Here is a 16,826-nt window from a genome sequence, read left to right as displayed (position 1 = left end):
TTTTTGTAAATTGAATGACCAAGCCAGTGAGTTTTGCACGATCTGTACTTGAGAAAGTATTAAACATGAAGAGCACAGCAGAGAATATTATTAAATGTGTGTAATTTTAATTCCAGGAAGCTGTAGGTATGCTCAGCAGCCTGGGAGCCAGAAGAGACAGAAGCAGAAGCCCTCCAGAAGGGTCTCCTCCATCAAAAGTCTACAAACAAGCTGAAGAAAAGCCTCAACATCTGAGACAATCAGACACACTCAGTTGGCTTACTCAACAGTCCAAAACAAAGTTAGTTTCTCATCATGAAACCTTTGTGCCAAAAATAGTTGTGCAGGAACACAGAGAAGAAAAGATGACTTCTCCTCCACTTCCTTATACCTACGCACAAGCTGTGATGCAGACCAGAACAAAGTTGCAACCAGAAGGCCAGGCTCAGGCATGGCCAGAGACACAAAAACAGCAGACTCAGAAACAAGAATTAATACAGCAGCAACAACTACTGCAGCAAAAACAACTTAAAAGACAGCCGGAAAAAGAGCTACAACAGCAAAAACTCAAGCAACAGCAGCCACAAGATGTACAACAGCAGGGGGTGATGCAAACACAACCACAGCAACTGCAGCAGAAGCAGAACCAACAACAGGTGGAGCAGCATGTAGAAATGCATCAACATCAAGTTCAGGAGCATGTGGTATCAGACAGACAAACATCAGAGCCCCACAAGCAGACTTTACTTCAACAACCACCTGTAAAGAAACCACATCTCAGCTCTCAGGAGCTTCAAAGCAGAAAGACTCAGGCCATGAAAAACCGGCCCTGGCTTCAGAACCCTAAAACTCCAGCTCCAGAACAGGATTCCACTCAGGAACCAATTCAGACTAGACAGACTCAGCCACGGTCAGACAGAGAAACAGCGGCATCAGTTCAGGTTGTTCCACAGCATACAGCAAGTGCCAGGCCACAGCCTGAGGCACATGCAAAAGATACTAAGCAGCCACAAAAACAGCAAAAAGAGCAACAAAAAGAAACACAGCAATCTCAAACTCTAAAGCTGCAGCAGCAAGAACATCTGCAACATCAGCAGCAACAACAAAAAGAGAAGCATCAGCAACAACATCCACAGCAACTGGAAAAAACCCAAAAGCAACAAGAACAATTGCTGCAGCAACAACAACAGGAAAAACAACCACAGCCTATTGTAACACCGGCTAAACCAGATACAGACACCAAGGCTAAATCCCTTACTGTAACTATGGCTCAGCCTCACCCACAAACAAAGGCCCAAAATCAGACACAACCCCAAACTATGGTTCAGTCTAAATCTCAGGCAGCTGTGCATGTGCAGTCCACAGACGGTCAGCAACCACTGAAGACCATGTCCCAAAACAGAGTTTGCCATATTCAGTCACAGACCAAAGTTTTTTCACAGCCCCATGGCCCCATTAAGACACAGTCATTGACCCAGCCACAACTACAGCTCCAATCCCAGGTTCAAACTCAGTCCCGAACATGTGTCCCAGCTGGTCCTCAGCCGTCTATGCAGCCACAGGGTCTAGCCCTTAGCCCAGCTGTAACTCAAATGCAGACATGGGCTCAAGTCAGACCTTCGTCTCCTAGGCAGGCTCCACTGCAGGGCCAAATTCAGCCTCCTGTGCCATCCCACATTCAGCTTTGTAGTCATCCACAGTCATGGGCTCCTGTCAGGCCGCCTTCCCCTAAGCCACCAACACACACCCATATTCAAACCCATGCTCAGTCCATGGCCCAGTCTCAAACCCAACCTCAGCCTATGGCTCATCCTCAAACTCATGCCCATTCCATGGCCCAGGTTCAAACCCATCCTCAGCCCATGGCCCATCCTCAAACCCATACCCAGTCCATGGCCCAGGTTCAAATCCATGCTCAGCCAATGGCCAGACCAAATCATGCCCAACCTTCAACTCAAAATCAAACCCAAGCTCAACTTGTAGTTCAGCCTCAGGGTCACTCTCAGCCTATGACTCAGTATGCCACACATGCTCAGCCAGAGGTCCAGCACCCAGGCCATATTTCCCAGGGCCAAATCCATTCTTGGAGTCAAGATAGTGTCTCATCCCCAATGTCTGTCCAGCCTCCACAGGCTACAGCACAACCTTCACTTTACCCCCAAGGTTACTCCCAGGGTCAGTCTTCATCCCAGCCGTGGACACTCAAACAAGAGCCACAAAACCAAGCCATTTCCCAGCAGATGCATCCAATTACCCAACCATACCCTCAGCAAATATGTCAAGCTCCACAGTCTCAGGCTTATCCAACACTTCAGGCTCTACCACAGTGGCCCCAAGTTGGGCCCCAGCAAGGACCTCAGGTCGGGCCCCCCATGTATTCTCACATGGGGCCATCCTTTCCTCAGCCTCAGATGCAAACTCAAACCCAAACCTGGGCTCAAACACAACCCCAAATGAGACCTCAGAGTTCCATGCAACAACAATCTCAGATGAGAGCTTATAATATGTTGCATATCCAGACGCAACAAGGCCAAGTTCAGCAACAAACTTGGGTTCAAGCTCAGTCTCATCTTCAGCCCCAGCCGTATGCACAGCCTCAGTCTCAGCAATATTCACACGTTCAGCATCAGCATCAAACTCAACATCACCCACAGTTGCAGTTGCAAGCTCAAATACCTCCCCAATTGCAACCATCACACCAAGCCCATCCTCCGCTTCCTTCACAGCCTCAGCTGCAGGACCAGTCCCAAACACGCATCCAGACCCAGTCATGGGTACAAGGAAAGCCCCAGGCCCAGACTCGGCAGCCTCAGCTCAATCTTCAGTTGCAGCAGCCACTACCACAACCCAAACATCAGGCCCAGCTCCAGCCACAACCAAGTATTCAGTCACCAACTCAACCAAAAGGTGAATCACATCCACAATCCAAACATGTGGCCCAATTGGCACCACAACCCGGGATTCAATCACCAACTCAACCTAAGGCAGAATCACTGCCACAAGCCTTACTTGAGCCCCAGTTTCCACCTCAGCCCATGGCTCAGTCAAAAAGGAAGGCTGAATTACCACCACAACCCAAACCACAGGCCAAAACCGCAGCACTACTCGAGGCTCAATCACCAACTCTACACAAGGTTCAATCATCAACCCAACCCGAGGCCCAGTCACCACCACAACCCAAACCAGAGGCCCAACCAGCACGACTACTCAAGGCTCCATCACCAACCCAACCCAAGGCCCAAGCACTGCCACAACCCAAACCACAGGCACAATTGCCACCACATCCCCAACTTCAGGCTCAGTCCCCAACACTACCCAAGGCCCAAACTGCACCAGAATCTAAGGCCCAGTCACCCCCACAGGCCAGACCTCAACTTCCACAGTCAAAACCTCAAACCCAGTCTCCTCCACAACCCAAACCTCAACAGTCCCAAACTATTCTCCTCTGCCAGGTCAATGTGCTGCCTCAGTCCCTGGCAGAGTCACCAGACCTGTGCATTAAACCTCTGGCCCTGGCCCAGGTGCCTCCACAGACCTACACTGAGGCTTACTCCAAGGCCCAGGCTTTGGCCAGAAATGGCTTTGAGGAGGCCAAGCACTGTCTGCAGGAGCACATCCTTGAAACCATTAACATTTTTAAGGACAAATCTATATCCGCCGAGCAAGCATCAGTGAAAGAGGTAAATATAATAACTTCTGTAATGCAATATCATACTCAATAAGTAACCTTAATTTGTAAGTTTTAATTTTTTCCATGCAATTGTGGTCTATTTTTGGTACATTGCCAATGGATTACAATTAAAACAGTTTACCCAGTCCTTGAAAACTACATTTGATGATTTAAACACTTAATAGTGGGTTGGTCTTTCTTTTCAGATAAAATATGCCAAAACACATAATTTATTTTTTGTTTTTAACTGAATTTTCTAAATGAAATAAGTTAAAATATAATAGAATAATATAATAGAATAAATGTTATTATCCAGCAAAAATAGCTGTTGACTAATTTTCAAGGAGCCAGTCTGCGATTATATATGTCTTTCCTCTCAGGAGACTCTGAAGACCTTGGACCCAGAGTTGCTAGAGGAGTTCTTGAGAGCGGCAAAGGGCATGGAGGCCTTTTGTACTCCCTTACAACTCCAAGACATGGAGTTATTTACCCAGTCTGTCAGGACACAGTGGGAGGTAGGATACACTCACTTACCGTGGGAGATTGGTGTTATTGGGACTTTAATAACACAGGATTATTCACATTTACTAGTTTTAATGAGGCTTGATTTTGTTCTTTGAGATTAAAATGTTTCAGATAATTGCTTGTGTATTTCAACAAAAGATGTACAACTCTTGCAGCATTTCTGCTTTTGTCAACTATATGTTTATTTGCATGTATATAAAGCATTAATATAATTAACTTTTTTTATTGAATACTATGTTCTTACATGTCATGTGTTTTTTTGCATTCATTTTATTTTTTCTCCCAGGCTGTGAGAGCTGAGATCTCAGGCTTTTTGAAACATTTACGTTTTGAAGTAACAAGGAAAGACTTTAACAAAGCTGCCCAGCAGTGTGAGATGCACTTAAGCTCCCGCTTAAAAAAAAAGTTTCAGGTAGCTAAATTAAAGCCAAATTGTTGCTAAACTCTTGGCAGGTGTGCTTTGGTGAATGGGTTTGCAGCAAGTTTATCTATTCTGCTTAACTAACCTTTTTTCCTCCGTCTTTTTTGTATGCCTCCAAGGAAAATCTGTCAATGGGATTAGTATCTGGATTTTATTGTAACTTGCTGAACCAGAGAAACAAACATCAAAATCAGACACTATATAAAAAACAATATTAACTCATTTAGATGAAATGCTCAGCAGTTATACAGTACAGTAGAGAAAAAAAACACATTTTCAGTTAACAGCATTGCCTTATTTTAGTTCTTATCTGAAGACTACTTTCATCTGGGGGTTGACTTGTTTGTTGCAGTACGTCTGTTAAGCTGTCAAAACCAAGCTTGAGACATTAATGAATTTCTGTTATATTTGATGCTGTTGAGCAGGACGAGGAAGTTAAAAATGTCTTTTTATGTCAGTTCAGATTTGAACAAAAACACTAAACTAAAACAAAATAGGTTTCTAAGTGAAAGTTTGAATTGGAAGTATTAATCATCTAGCCTTAACATGCCTTTTGTTTATTTAGTGTTTGAACTCTGTCATTCCCCAGGCTTGTTTCTCAGCGGAGGGAAGCTTTGCCCAGGCAGGGCAGCACCTCGAGGCCTTGAAAGAGCTGTGTGACACCCTGAGCCCCGAGGATGCTCACCGGCTGGCCCAGACTCAGCTGAGGGAGTGTGAGAAGAGGCTGGCTGCCATCCAGCGGCAGTTCAGCGGGGACCAAGACACACCACTTTCTGATTCTAGGTGAGATATTATTAAATGTGAAATGCAGTCTTCTAACAGCAGACAGTGAGAAAGTAATTTATTCTTTTACTGAATCTTGTCCTAAATCTACCAACCTTACACCATCTTATCATATTGGCAGATTTATTCTCTTGTCTTCTTTAAAAAAGTCTGAATAAGCAAATCTGAATTAGTTAAGATAACCTATTAAACTTGATGTTTGGATATAAAGAAATTTAGCCATGCAATTTGTCATTTTACATAATTTGATGGTCCTTTAATCTTCATAAACCAAATGTCCCAAAGCCACTTGTTGATGTCAAACCCTTGTGTTGTCTTCCGTCAAAATTGAAAGTCAAAACTTTTGTTGATGCTTTTTACCAATGTTTTTAACTTTTTCTTACATTTTTGTTCTTTTTTTTCAACACTTTTGATGCTTTTTTCAATGTTCAACACTATGTAACACTAACTTATTAACTAGTTTTAGTTATTTGGCAGAAATTAGGAATTATTTAGACTATAATTAAAGCAATGTATGTTGAATGTATCACAGACTGGAATATGTCAACTTTTACTCAGTACTATTTGGAAACCACTTCAATTATTTTTCAAATGCTTTAAAATTGAATAATTAATGAAAGTAGAGATTTTTACTTGCCAAAGAGCGTTGTGCGGAATCAATCATGTTATTTTGGGTAATTAAATAAAACATTGATATAGGAAAACGGGTCAATTTGACCCGAGGACAACATGAGACTTAAAGATAGATACTGTCTTGTACAGCAGTTAAAAGGTAAAAGGAAACACAAGGGAAATGATTATTCTCATGTCTGTTTCCCAGGATTCCTGTTGCCTTCAGCGAGGATCTGACCACACAAAACGAATCTGCAAGACCAAGTGACAAACCTCATGTCTCCAGTGAGGTATGACTCACTCCCATTGAAACTGTGTACTCTTTATATTAAACTCAACAATTAGAGCTCCTTTGGAACGTTTGCAGACTCTGCACTTATCCAGTCACAACTGTTTCACATTTCTGTGTTATCTGCATTTATGTCTGTAAGATTATACTGTCTTCTACAGATGTCCATTGAGCAAAGGTTTGAAATAACAGAAAAAAATATATTTTCAGTTTCTTCAAGCGACAATGAATACAGTCTGTGTGGAGAGGAGGGAGATTGAAAAGCAGGCATCGGTAGAGGAGGAAATCACCAAAAAGGAGGCTTTTGAAAGGTAGACTAAATTCAGCGCAGTCTAGGCTTTGATAAGCTAACATGACATAAAGAGTATTGATCTAAACTATTTGGAGGTAAGTGTTAGAGCTAACTTGTTTTATTTGTTTGTCATTTCATAAAAAAAATCCAGATATGAGAATTGTAAGAGGTCTCTGCAAACCCAACTGGCTAAAAATGAACAGAGCATTAAGGATGTGCCCTCCGACTCCGTCTCTCTGAAAGGCCTGCATACACGGCTCCAGGAAATACAGGTACAATATCAGTTTGTGTGTATCAGATGCAGATTTAGATGATTCATTATAATAACAGCAGTTGGTATGATGAACAGTAGTAATTATAGAACTAATAAAGATTAGAAATAATAGCAGTAATAGTAGTACTAAGTGAATCGATCCCCCTCACAATAATAATCTTCTTTCCTAGTTCTTGAGGCAGGAAACAGAGTCTCTGTGGTCTGAGTATGCAAACCAGTGTTCCCAGTTGAGCGGGAACACTGGTCTCGAAGAGGGGAAGGCCAAGCTGCAGGAGCAATGGCGCAGCCAACAGTCCAAACTTCAGAGGATGGGCAGCTCGCTGGGTGCCGCCCTCAGACAGATTGACTCCACCGAGAACCACATGGTGGACTTCACTGACCGTCTGGACCGCTACCTGAGACAGCCCAAAGACATCACTGCCTTCACATTGGCCAACACAAACATCCTCAAAGATATCAAGGTCTTCTGTCAGCAATGAATACCTTTTTATTTTGTGTGTTCAGTCTGTCACACAGAAGTCATTTATGCAATTATAGGTATTAATAATAGTGACTCCTCTCCAAGGCCTAGATTTACTTGCAGTGTATACAGAAAACAGTGCCAGCTATATTATCAAAATAAACAAGTCAGAAACCCAAACTGATGACTGAAAATCACATTTGGATGATTAACACTAAAGGTCTGTTCAAACTGAAATCAACTCACTAACATCCATGTGTTGAGAATGTTTAAACTTGAATACAAAGATCTCAAAGCTGTTGAAAGCCATGAGTGTACAGTCACCAGAGAAAAAAGAACAGAAAATGGTGGTTAATGGCTGAAATTTCTATGCAGAATAATAGTTAATTGGCTTACTATAAAACCCTTGAACACAAGTTCAATCTGGACAAATCAAAACAGGGAAAATTGTGCTTGCAGCTAAAACAGCTTTGGCATAAAAATAGAAACATTGAACTTGTAAACTAAATATTGCCCTACACAGCCATATCAACTTACGCTACACTTTGTCTCCTTTTGCGAAAGGAACTGGATGACAACATCCAGTGCGAGCTGGACCAGCTGTCCCGTCTGGATCCTGACTCCAGCGATCTGGACCCCAGAGACTGCTTCCCTCTGTCCCGTGAGGTGGAGACTCACAGAAACAGCCTGGATCAGCTTCGACAGCAGGTCCGAAAGAGTGAAGCAGCCGCTCGCGCCCTCGACCGCTTCCTCATGTCGCTGCGAACTGTAGACGAGGACATCTCTGGAGTCCAGGGTGCCCCCTGCAGTGACACTGTGATACTGCAGGACTGTCGCTCCAAGCTGGCTCTGATCCAGCAGAGCATCGACAGTCTGAAAGAAAAGGCACCTCAGCTGGATGTGCTCCTGCAGGGTGCCCGGTTGACGGTCACCAGGGATGGAGTCCCGGCCTCCTGCTTGGACATGGTGACTGCCCTGCTGAGGAGGCTGGAGGAGGCGGACAGTAGGCTGGCCAGCCAGCAGAAGAGCCTCCAGAAGGAGACGCAGAGCAAATCGCTGGGCTTAAGGAAGAGGACGCTGCTGGGGGAGCTGAGGAAGCTGCAGGACACAATTGAAAAACAAGGCGTGAAGGAGCCCACCATGCATGCTGTGCAACACAGGTATGTGTTGTGTATCTTTATGCTGATGCTACAATACTTAAACTTTATTTTTCACAGTTATTTTAATATGGTCTTACTTAATTCTTTGTTAGAGTTAGGGATCTAATGTGTTTGCTGTTTTATTTTTGCCGATTGTTTTTTGATGACATCATTTCCATTCAGGTGTGTAGTCTGCAGTGGTGGAATGTAACTAAATACATTTACTCAAGTATTGTACTTAAGTACAAATTTGAGGTTCTTGTACTTGATTCTTTTCTTTTCATGTTACTTTCTCCACTACATTATTCTGACAGTTTAGTTTCTAGTTACTTTGCAAACTAAGATTTTTGCACACAAAACATGTAGATTATAAAATGCAATGTTATATTATAACTTAAACTACCCAGCAATATAACGGCCTACAAGTCCAGCTGAAATGATTGGACCATTAAACTCACAACTGTTGGGATCGTTTCCAGTTTCTAAAATGTGAAGATTTTTCTGCCTTAATTACTTACCTTAAGTACATTTTTCTGATGATACTTACATGCTCATACTCATTTACTCAAGTATCATTTTCAATGCAGGACTTTTACTTTTAACAGAGTATTATAACATTGTGGTATTAGTACTTAAGTAGAGGATCTAAATACTTCTTCCACCACTGATAGGTTGGAAGGTTGTACTGTGAAACAGTTTGTTTAGTACATGCACACACAAGTTGTTTCTTAGAATATAAATCAAAGACGTTTAGAGACATTTATTTGCATAGTTTAAAACAGGATTACTGAGAAATAATGTCTTGATAATTATCCTGTACTTTCCAGCCTCCGTGCCCTGTCTGATTTAGAGGGTCAGCTACAGGCCCAGCATGCAGAGCTTCAAAACCTCCTGGAACTTCAAGAGAAACAGGGAGGAGGAGAACACCTCCTTCAGGAGCTGGAGACTCAGTGGAAGGACACTCAGACAGCTTTCTTTGACAGGTAGGTTAGGCAGGAGATGCACACTAAGCTTATATAACTGTATAAATGGTAAATTAAGGATTAAGTGACTGGTCACCTTGGTAATATATGTTAGCTATTCTTACAATTCTGTTTAGATGCAAAGGAGAAAGCAGTGTGTGTGTATGGCCGACAGAAGGCAAGACATCACTTAAAGTCCCTTCTGTTGTTGTTTCTTCTTGCAGAAAGAAGCAGTGGAGCCTCCTGCTGGAGCTTCTGAAAAAGTTCCAGAGCTGCCGCAGTCACCTGAGCAACACCATGCAGAAAGCAGAGCAGAGCATCAGTGATCAGGCCTCCTACCTGGGCAAGGGCAATCTGCAGAGAAGTATTACCACGGTTAGTCCACACAACCAACCCCGTTTATTTGCAGAATTCCTTTATGTGCTGTTGAAAGGCTGCGTTCACACATAAGCAGAGTGTTAGCATTGACCAGTAAATGGCAGACACCTTCTACAGAAGCTCAGTCACAGTGTGTTCAGGTAGACAGATTTTTTTTTCTTTTACTTTTGTTTCTTATCCTTTATTATATATTAAATCATTATATATAAGTTTTTTGCCTATGTATTTGCTTATTTTTAGGTTATTGTCCTTTTCTGTTTGCTTGTATGCATTGTATGGTTTTGGTTGAGGAAACCTGTAGTTGAAATGAGGGGTAGAGGTTGGAGGGATTGAGAAATCATAATGACTTGAAAACTCTGGAAATGCCTTCTGTGTTTGCATCATACTGCTTCATTTTCTTCAATAAAATTTTGGAATAGTGTGTTCAGGTAGACTGTATGTTGACATGTGTGTGCCTGTCCAGGTGTGTGATATTAAGGCAGAGCTGGCAGGTGTTGGGGAGCGTATGGAAGAGATGAGAAGTGTTTGCAGACAGCTGCAGTCCCAACTCAAGACGTTCCCAGACTGCGGCGAGACTCCCTTTGAAGCCGAGGCTGACACACTCATGGATAACTGGCTGGATGTAAGCGTTTATGTGTCTATGGAACATATGGATAGTATTAGAGATTCACCAATTGCAATTTTCTATTTTAAGTCTGAGCTCATGGTTCCGTTTTTAGCTGAGTCCGATTTTTCTATTTTTATAAGAATTATAATTAACAGCATACAGAAATATTTTTTTTAACTTTTCTTTATTGAAAAATACAATTCTGTGTTCATAAAAAACATTGAATCTTAAATAACATTTTCTCCAAAACTGTATGAGGTTACAGGACCCTTTTTCAATCTACATATAAAAACCTGCTCGCGGTTACTGCACGGAGCATTTTTGTACAAATCCAACTGAAAAAGAATTGCAGTATATCCCACTCAAAATCGATCGGTGCCACTCTATATAGTGTACTTCTCATATTAATAAACAAATAGATTTTCAGTTAACCTGTAGGTTTAGCCCGCCCAAGGAAGAACACAGATTAAAGCAGTTTTTTTTTTACTTTTGATTCTACGGCATTGAAAATATTGTTACCCTGTTAAAACACTTACAGTGCATTAATCACGAGATTACAGTGCAGTACAACACTGTGCGAAATATTAAAATTAAATTTCAAAGCTGCAAAAAAGGACTACATTCCAGTTTGGAAATCTTAATGGAAGTCTTCTGTTTACAGCTTAACTTAACTTGGCTTTTTGGTGCTGTTGCAGGTGACGGAGAAGACCGACGCCTACTTGGATAACCTGCGGGTGGGGGTGGAGCTGTGGGACAAACAGCTAATGCTGGGGGGGGAGGTGGACAGATGGGCAGGATCTAAACTGGCCCTGTTTGCAGAGAGCCATCCATTCCACAGCAAGCAACAAGTTCTTGACATGAGGGTAAGATTCCCATAGAAGTATGACTCTTATTGTGACACTTTAAGAGAGTGGGGGGTGGGGGGGAGGTTTAGTCCTCCCTCTAGAAAATAAAACAAAAATCTGTAATTTCACACACTCAACAATTCAAGACAAAACTTGCTGAAGAAGTACACTAGGGGCCGACAATCTTTAAAATCTAAAAAAACTACTTCAGTTAGATTCATTCGGTTTAGGTGGTGCCCAAAACGGCTCGTGGCTGGATTTAACCCTTTTAATAATAGGTAAAACCCTGTTATGTGTAGATGATTAGAGATGTACTAACTAAACGTTACATTGCATAGGATGAGATCCATGTCAATGAGGAGAACATTGAGCATTTCCACAAGAAGTCTGCAGAGATACAGGAGATGCTGCAGAGTCGGGAAGCACCACTGGAGCTGCAGGTGAGTTGAAACATTCAAGTTCAAGTTCAAATATAGTTGACCAACGTGCATCAGGAAAATATATCTATATATTATATATACTATATATATATTTTATATATAATATCTAATTTTGATTGGTTTTGACAGGTATTGCTATTGCGATGTGATTCACAATATTGAAGGGGATGATCATTTTCTATCATAATTCTCATTTTCATTGAAATATCTTAAAGTTAAAAAAATTTAAATGATTATGGTGTGATTTCTGCAAGGATCTGTACCAAACAAATATGTTTTATTTAGTTTGTAGGATACGATTTGTAGGCCGGGACATCTTTTCAGCACCACAATACTTATTTCAGAATAATTTGACACATATCTAACCTTTAACAAAGGATATTGCAATCAATCCTGAAGCAGACAGGAAGCCACAGTAACTTTTTGGTCCCAGTTAGAAGCGTATTCTAACTGGGACCGAAAAGTTGCTGCATTATGGACTAACTGTAACAGACGAAGAGATGGCTGATCCAATCCAAAATATAAAGAGTTACAGTAGTAGAGGCGTAACAAATGCATAAATAACTGAATTTAAACATTGAGTGATCTTATCCCTTCTGCTGTTATTTTTACAAGTTAATGTACACATTCACTGCTCAGTGTGCTGTATTCTGGCTCCTAGATTCACTGTTTGCACAATGTTTCAATAAGGTGATGGAAACCCAGCTGAGGAAGCGGATGGAGCAGGTGAAGGAGCTATTTGCCGACTGTACCGATGTCTTCGAGGAACTGATGGCTGTGAAAAAACACTTAGCTGAGAAGATAGAGCAGTGCCAGTCAGCTGTGGAGAGGATCCAGTCTTCTGTCAGTAATGTTGACGCTTTACAACCAAAGGTCGAAGACCAGTTACAGGTACACAGCTGTTGCAACTCATTTATGGACCATACTGTTGGATGAAGCCACATAACCCCTAGACCCGCTTTGCCAGACCTTTCCCCATAGCGCTGCAAAGGAGGGCCTGGCTAGTCCACACAGCATTCAGGGATAGGATAAAATCGTGCTCTGGTTTATTGGCATTTTTTTTAAACCAATCACAATCATCTTGGTCGACGCTGAAGTGCAGGATGGCATTAGAGCAATCCTATATTCTATACTTACCCTATAGAATATATTTATATATTTCTTTAATTTGTTGTGATGTGTTCATTTCTCACAGTTTAATTTGATGTTGTTAAAACAAAAACAAAAACTTTTTATTTTTTTTATTTTACAAATTTTGTTTTAATTTCACAAAATGATTTCAAATGGGATTACTGTCCTTGGTTTGTTACTAAATCAGCATCTACAATGGCAATAAAGTATCTGCTGGAAAAGTACAATACTTCTTGGTAATAATGAGAGAATTAGTATAGTAAATATGTCAAACTCATATACTTTTTGGTGGTATAAAAATACTTATATAGGATGATATTTTAAAGAGTAAATTGGGAAAGAAAATTCAAATAATCTTTGAGTTTATTCATTATTATTTCCCCTTTCAGATCCTATCATATCAGTTTCACATCAGTGAGGGTGACCCTGACTCTTTTCCTTTGATTCTTGACTCACTCCAAGAAATATCTGTGTAATAACAGTTGTACTGTATGACTGTTTATTTTAACAGTAATACTCCATAAAACAAGATTCATAGTTGTATTTTAGTTTTTTTTTCCCATTTGGATTTGCACAATTTTAGTTCCAACAACTTTTGTCTGCCACAGAGGTTGGTTTTGGGAGATTATAGTCTACATTGTCACTTTTTTTAACTTTTGTTACTTTTTATGATCACTTTTTCCGATCTTTGTGTTTTTTTAAAAATCTTTTTTTTTGCGTTTATTGCACTTTTTTTTAATTTTTTTTAATTTTCTTTTTACAAATGTTCTGTATTTGAACTGAATTCATTTCTTAGAGATGACTGTTACTGTTACTCCCAACATTTTCACTGTTTTATCACTTTTCCTTACAGCATCTGTGTGATAAACTGGAGGCTCAGGAGCAGCAGGCCGAGGCTGCGATAAAGGAGGTTGGCTTGGTTTCCAGTGTAGCCAGTCCTCAGGTGCTGGAGGTGTTGTCTGTAGACTGCAGCAGGCTGAAGGAGTCCATATCCCGCACCCAGGCCATGATCCAGCTGAAGAGAGAGGAGAAAGACAAAGGCCTGCTCAACGTTATCAAAGGTTAGTGTGGAGTTTGTGTCTCCTGTTTTAGTAGATGGGATTTTGATGATGATATACAATGAAGTTGTGAATTTAACAGGAATGTGTTTTAATTTATGCATTGTCAATTGTGTCAATCTTAAGCACTGTATGTGTTAATTTTTACTGTGGCGTATTGTCATTTGCAATTTGATACCAAAATATTTTAACCTCTTTTTTATCATTTTACAATCAGATTTCTTTTCCAAGAAAGACCTGAGTACCGCAAAATAAATAAATACAGAGATCTGACTTGAAATGTCATGCCAGCTTTAGAAGCAATCACAAACATCTTTAAAAAAAGGTTCAAAACTAAAAGTAGAGTAACTCTAGGTGGCAGAAAGATCCCAAATAAATTTACAGAAACACAGCGCTCATATACCATTGCCTTATTAGGTTGTTATGGCTAACTGAGCAATGTGTCTTAACAAGTTATCTGATGAATATGCTAGATATTTTCTTTTCCTTTTTCCCCAGATAAAAAAATAAAAATGCACTTTGTCACAGATGCACTTTGTACTTCTCACTTTTTTGATATTGTATTTGTGAATCAGGGATTGATTGATTTTGGCTTCGTAATTCTTTTTAAATATTCTTCATTTTCCTCTAGATGCAAGGCAGTCATTTGAGTATTGGTTCCAGGACTTGCAGCTGTCCATCAATGAGTGCTTTGAGCACCCTGAGAGCAGAGCTGACGTGGAAACATCCCTGCAAAGACTCACCGTAAGTGCATGGATCATTCGATGGGTAGAGGGATTCTGTAGATTGTTGGATGAAGGATGGGTCCTCATAGTTTCTCTCATTCCCATCAGGTTTTCTTAAAATCCAAGGATGCAGAGATACGTCTAGAACAGATAAAGGTTCAGCTGGAGAGAGGCAGCCAGCAGGTTCCTCTCCAGCAGCTCTCAGAATTTACCGACTGGCTGAAGGAGCAACAGAAGGAGGTGGCCACGTTCAGAACCCACTGCCTCAACAGGCAGAAACAAATGGAGCCGCTCCTCAGGGACTTGACCAGGTAATCGAGGTGGGGGTTTAAACTACAGTTGCACACCTTGGGGCAGCTCAGTTAGAAACTTAGACAGTCATATTTTTAAATCTACAGTTAGTTTTTAGCCCTGACTTAATGTAGGGCCCTGGTAAATCTGTCTTACAACTTTTTGAATTCTTAATTTTGCGATTCTGACAATGATTTTGTGTTAGAGAGCCTGTTATGTTTTAACATCAAGTTGTATGATGTGAGTTCATATATGGTTTGAATATGTTTTCATTTGATTAATTACTGTCTGTCCTTCTATCTTAACCGTTTCTCTATTATATATGGTTATAACCTTCATCTTTAGCACAGGAAACTCAGGCCTGGGTTTCTGTGTGTAAGTTTGTGTGTACCTTAGATTCTGTGTTTATACATGTGTAAGTATTTTCCACATGAGCAGAAGCAGACGGTGGCCTTCGGTGCATTGCACTGCTTTTGCTCATGTGGAAATGCGCAAATACCCAATCAGCAACCACTCCCACGTCGTAAATCTGACAATGTAACCTTCTTCACTCATGCAATAAAGAGACTGCCTTCAGGGGTAGAAATTCAAAGTTGCTCAGAGGTGTCAGAGGTGACACAGAAGCTTCCCTTCCAGCAAGAATAGTTTTACTTGGTCTCCTGTCTTCTGTTGAGTACTGGAAAGAAAGATTTGGTTAATGAACACTGGGTAATTATCAGAAATACCCAACAATTTGGTATCACAGAAAACTATGGGCTTTACAATAATACTGCCATTAATCAGGGACTGGCCCTGCCCGGGCCCTCGTCAAAAAAAGACACTACTAAACAACTTTTCAAGGGGAAACCCTGTGACGTGTGATTGTAAAAAACTACTAAAAAAAACTAAGAAAGCTTGTTTGTTTGACTTGTGTCTTTTTTTCTCTAGTCTGAAGAAGCAACACGATAGCTTCCGTGACTGGCTGCAGAACAAAGAAAAACAGCCCGTGGAGGTAGACAAAGTCAAACTTCTACTCAAAAACCTACAAGATGAGAGGTGATTTTCAATCATTTCATGATTCATTCATTTCATTCATTCTGATGCTGATATTTTCAGACTGAAGAACTTAGAAGTGTCAGATTTAAACATGTATGACAAAAATATTTCATAGTTAGGACACCACTACATGTTCAATAGGTAACTCCACTGGAAATTAAAATATTATATCTAATAATTATGAATAAAACCCCAAATGGAACCGTATATTACACTTGAATGAAGTTGAATTTCTGGTCCAAAATTGGACCATTGTAATGTGTGGTTTTTGAAAGATTTTAAACACATGGATTGATTACTCATTATTTTGGTATTGGTGTTGGCAGACGAAAATTTTCAGAATAACTACCAAAATCAAGAGCGTGGAGCTTCTGTCCTTTTACTTTCTGTGTCTTTTTATTTTATCTATGTTTCTTTTGTATCTTGTCTTTGTGTCTTAAGTATATCACTTTGAATTGCCTGTTTTTGTTTATAACCATGCCTCACCTTGCTTCAAATGCGACAGCGGTAGAGCTGAGTCTCTCAGTGAGCTCTTAGCATCAGTGCGTAGACAAGGCGTCCGAGCTGAAAGCCTCCTGAAGGACGGCGACAACTTGATACAACGCTACAGAAACCTGGAAAGCAGGCTGCAAAGGCAGGCAGACGCCCAGAGTGCCCTGGAGGCAGAATGTGACAAGTTTAATACTCAGGCTCAGAGCACCAGGACCTGGATCACAGCGCTTCTGCAGCCCCTCACCCCGTCTGGCAGAGAAGCCGAGACACAGGAGAGGAAGCACAGAGCACAGGTCAGTCACAGACAATCAGGTGGGGAATATCTGGTTAATTTCCATTTTGATTCCCCCCCAATTCTTGATTTCATAAATCTGCAACCAAAAATTTAAGATATAATTATGGAATTACAAGCCATTTC

At 40.9% G+C, this 16,826-nt stretch overlaps 1 protein-coding gene across 1 annotated transcript in view; it reads left to right on the top strand.

The window, feature by feature from the left end:
- The window catches only part of LOC116675020 (uncharacterized), a 130,958-nt gene that overhangs the window by 41,630 nt on the left and 72,502 nt on the right, over positions 1 to 16,826 (top strand). Inside the window, exons 22-41 of the mRNA XM_032507143.1 lie at positions 117 to 3,659; positions 4,030 to 4,164; positions 4,461 to 4,586; positions 5,185 to 5,378; positions 6,199 to 6,280; positions 6,490 to 6,590; positions 6,723 to 6,843; positions 7,016 to 7,306; positions 7,870 to 8,465; positions 9,272 to 9,427; positions 9,631 to 9,781; positions 10,248 to 10,406; positions 11,087 to 11,254; positions 11,575 to 11,676; positions 12,367 to 12,567; positions 13,661 to 13,868; positions 14,497 to 14,609; positions 14,699 to 14,901; positions 15,809 to 15,916; positions 16,422 to 16,701. Of these exons, the coding sequence (XP_032363034.1) occupies positions 117 to 3,659; positions 4,030 to 4,164; positions 4,461 to 4,586; positions 5,185 to 5,378; positions 6,199 to 6,280; positions 6,490 to 6,590; positions 6,723 to 6,843; positions 7,016 to 7,306; positions 7,870 to 8,465; positions 9,272 to 9,427; positions 9,631 to 9,781; positions 10,248 to 10,406; positions 11,087 to 11,254; positions 11,575 to 11,676; positions 12,367 to 12,567; positions 13,661 to 13,868; positions 14,497 to 14,609; positions 14,699 to 14,901; positions 15,809 to 15,916; positions 16,422 to 16,701 (7,038 nt within the window). The remainder of the gene's footprint in view (positions 1 to 116; positions 3,660 to 4,029; positions 4,165 to 4,460; positions 4,587 to 5,184; positions 5,379 to 6,198; positions 6,281 to 6,489; positions 6,591 to 6,722; positions 6,844 to 7,015; positions 7,307 to 7,869; positions 8,466 to 9,271; positions 9,428 to 9,630; positions 9,782 to 10,247; positions 10,407 to 11,086; positions 11,255 to 11,574; positions 11,677 to 12,366; positions 12,568 to 13,660; positions 13,869 to 14,496; positions 14,610 to 14,698; positions 14,902 to 15,808; positions 15,917 to 16,421; positions 16,702 to 16,826) is intronic.

The sequence above is a fragment of the Etheostoma spectabile genome, unplaced genomic scaffold (genome assembly GCF_008692095.1).
Source record: "Etheostoma spectabile isolate EspeVRDwgs_2016 unplaced genomic scaffold, UIUC_Espe_1.0 scaffold00001416, whole genome shotgun sequence".
In the NCBI taxonomy this organism is placed as follows: domain Eukaryota; kingdom Metazoa; phylum Chordata; class Actinopteri; order Perciformes; family Percidae; genus Etheostoma; species Etheostoma spectabile.
Note: the sequence above shows the minus strand (reverse complement) of the source record. Positions and strands in the feature narration are given on the sequence as shown.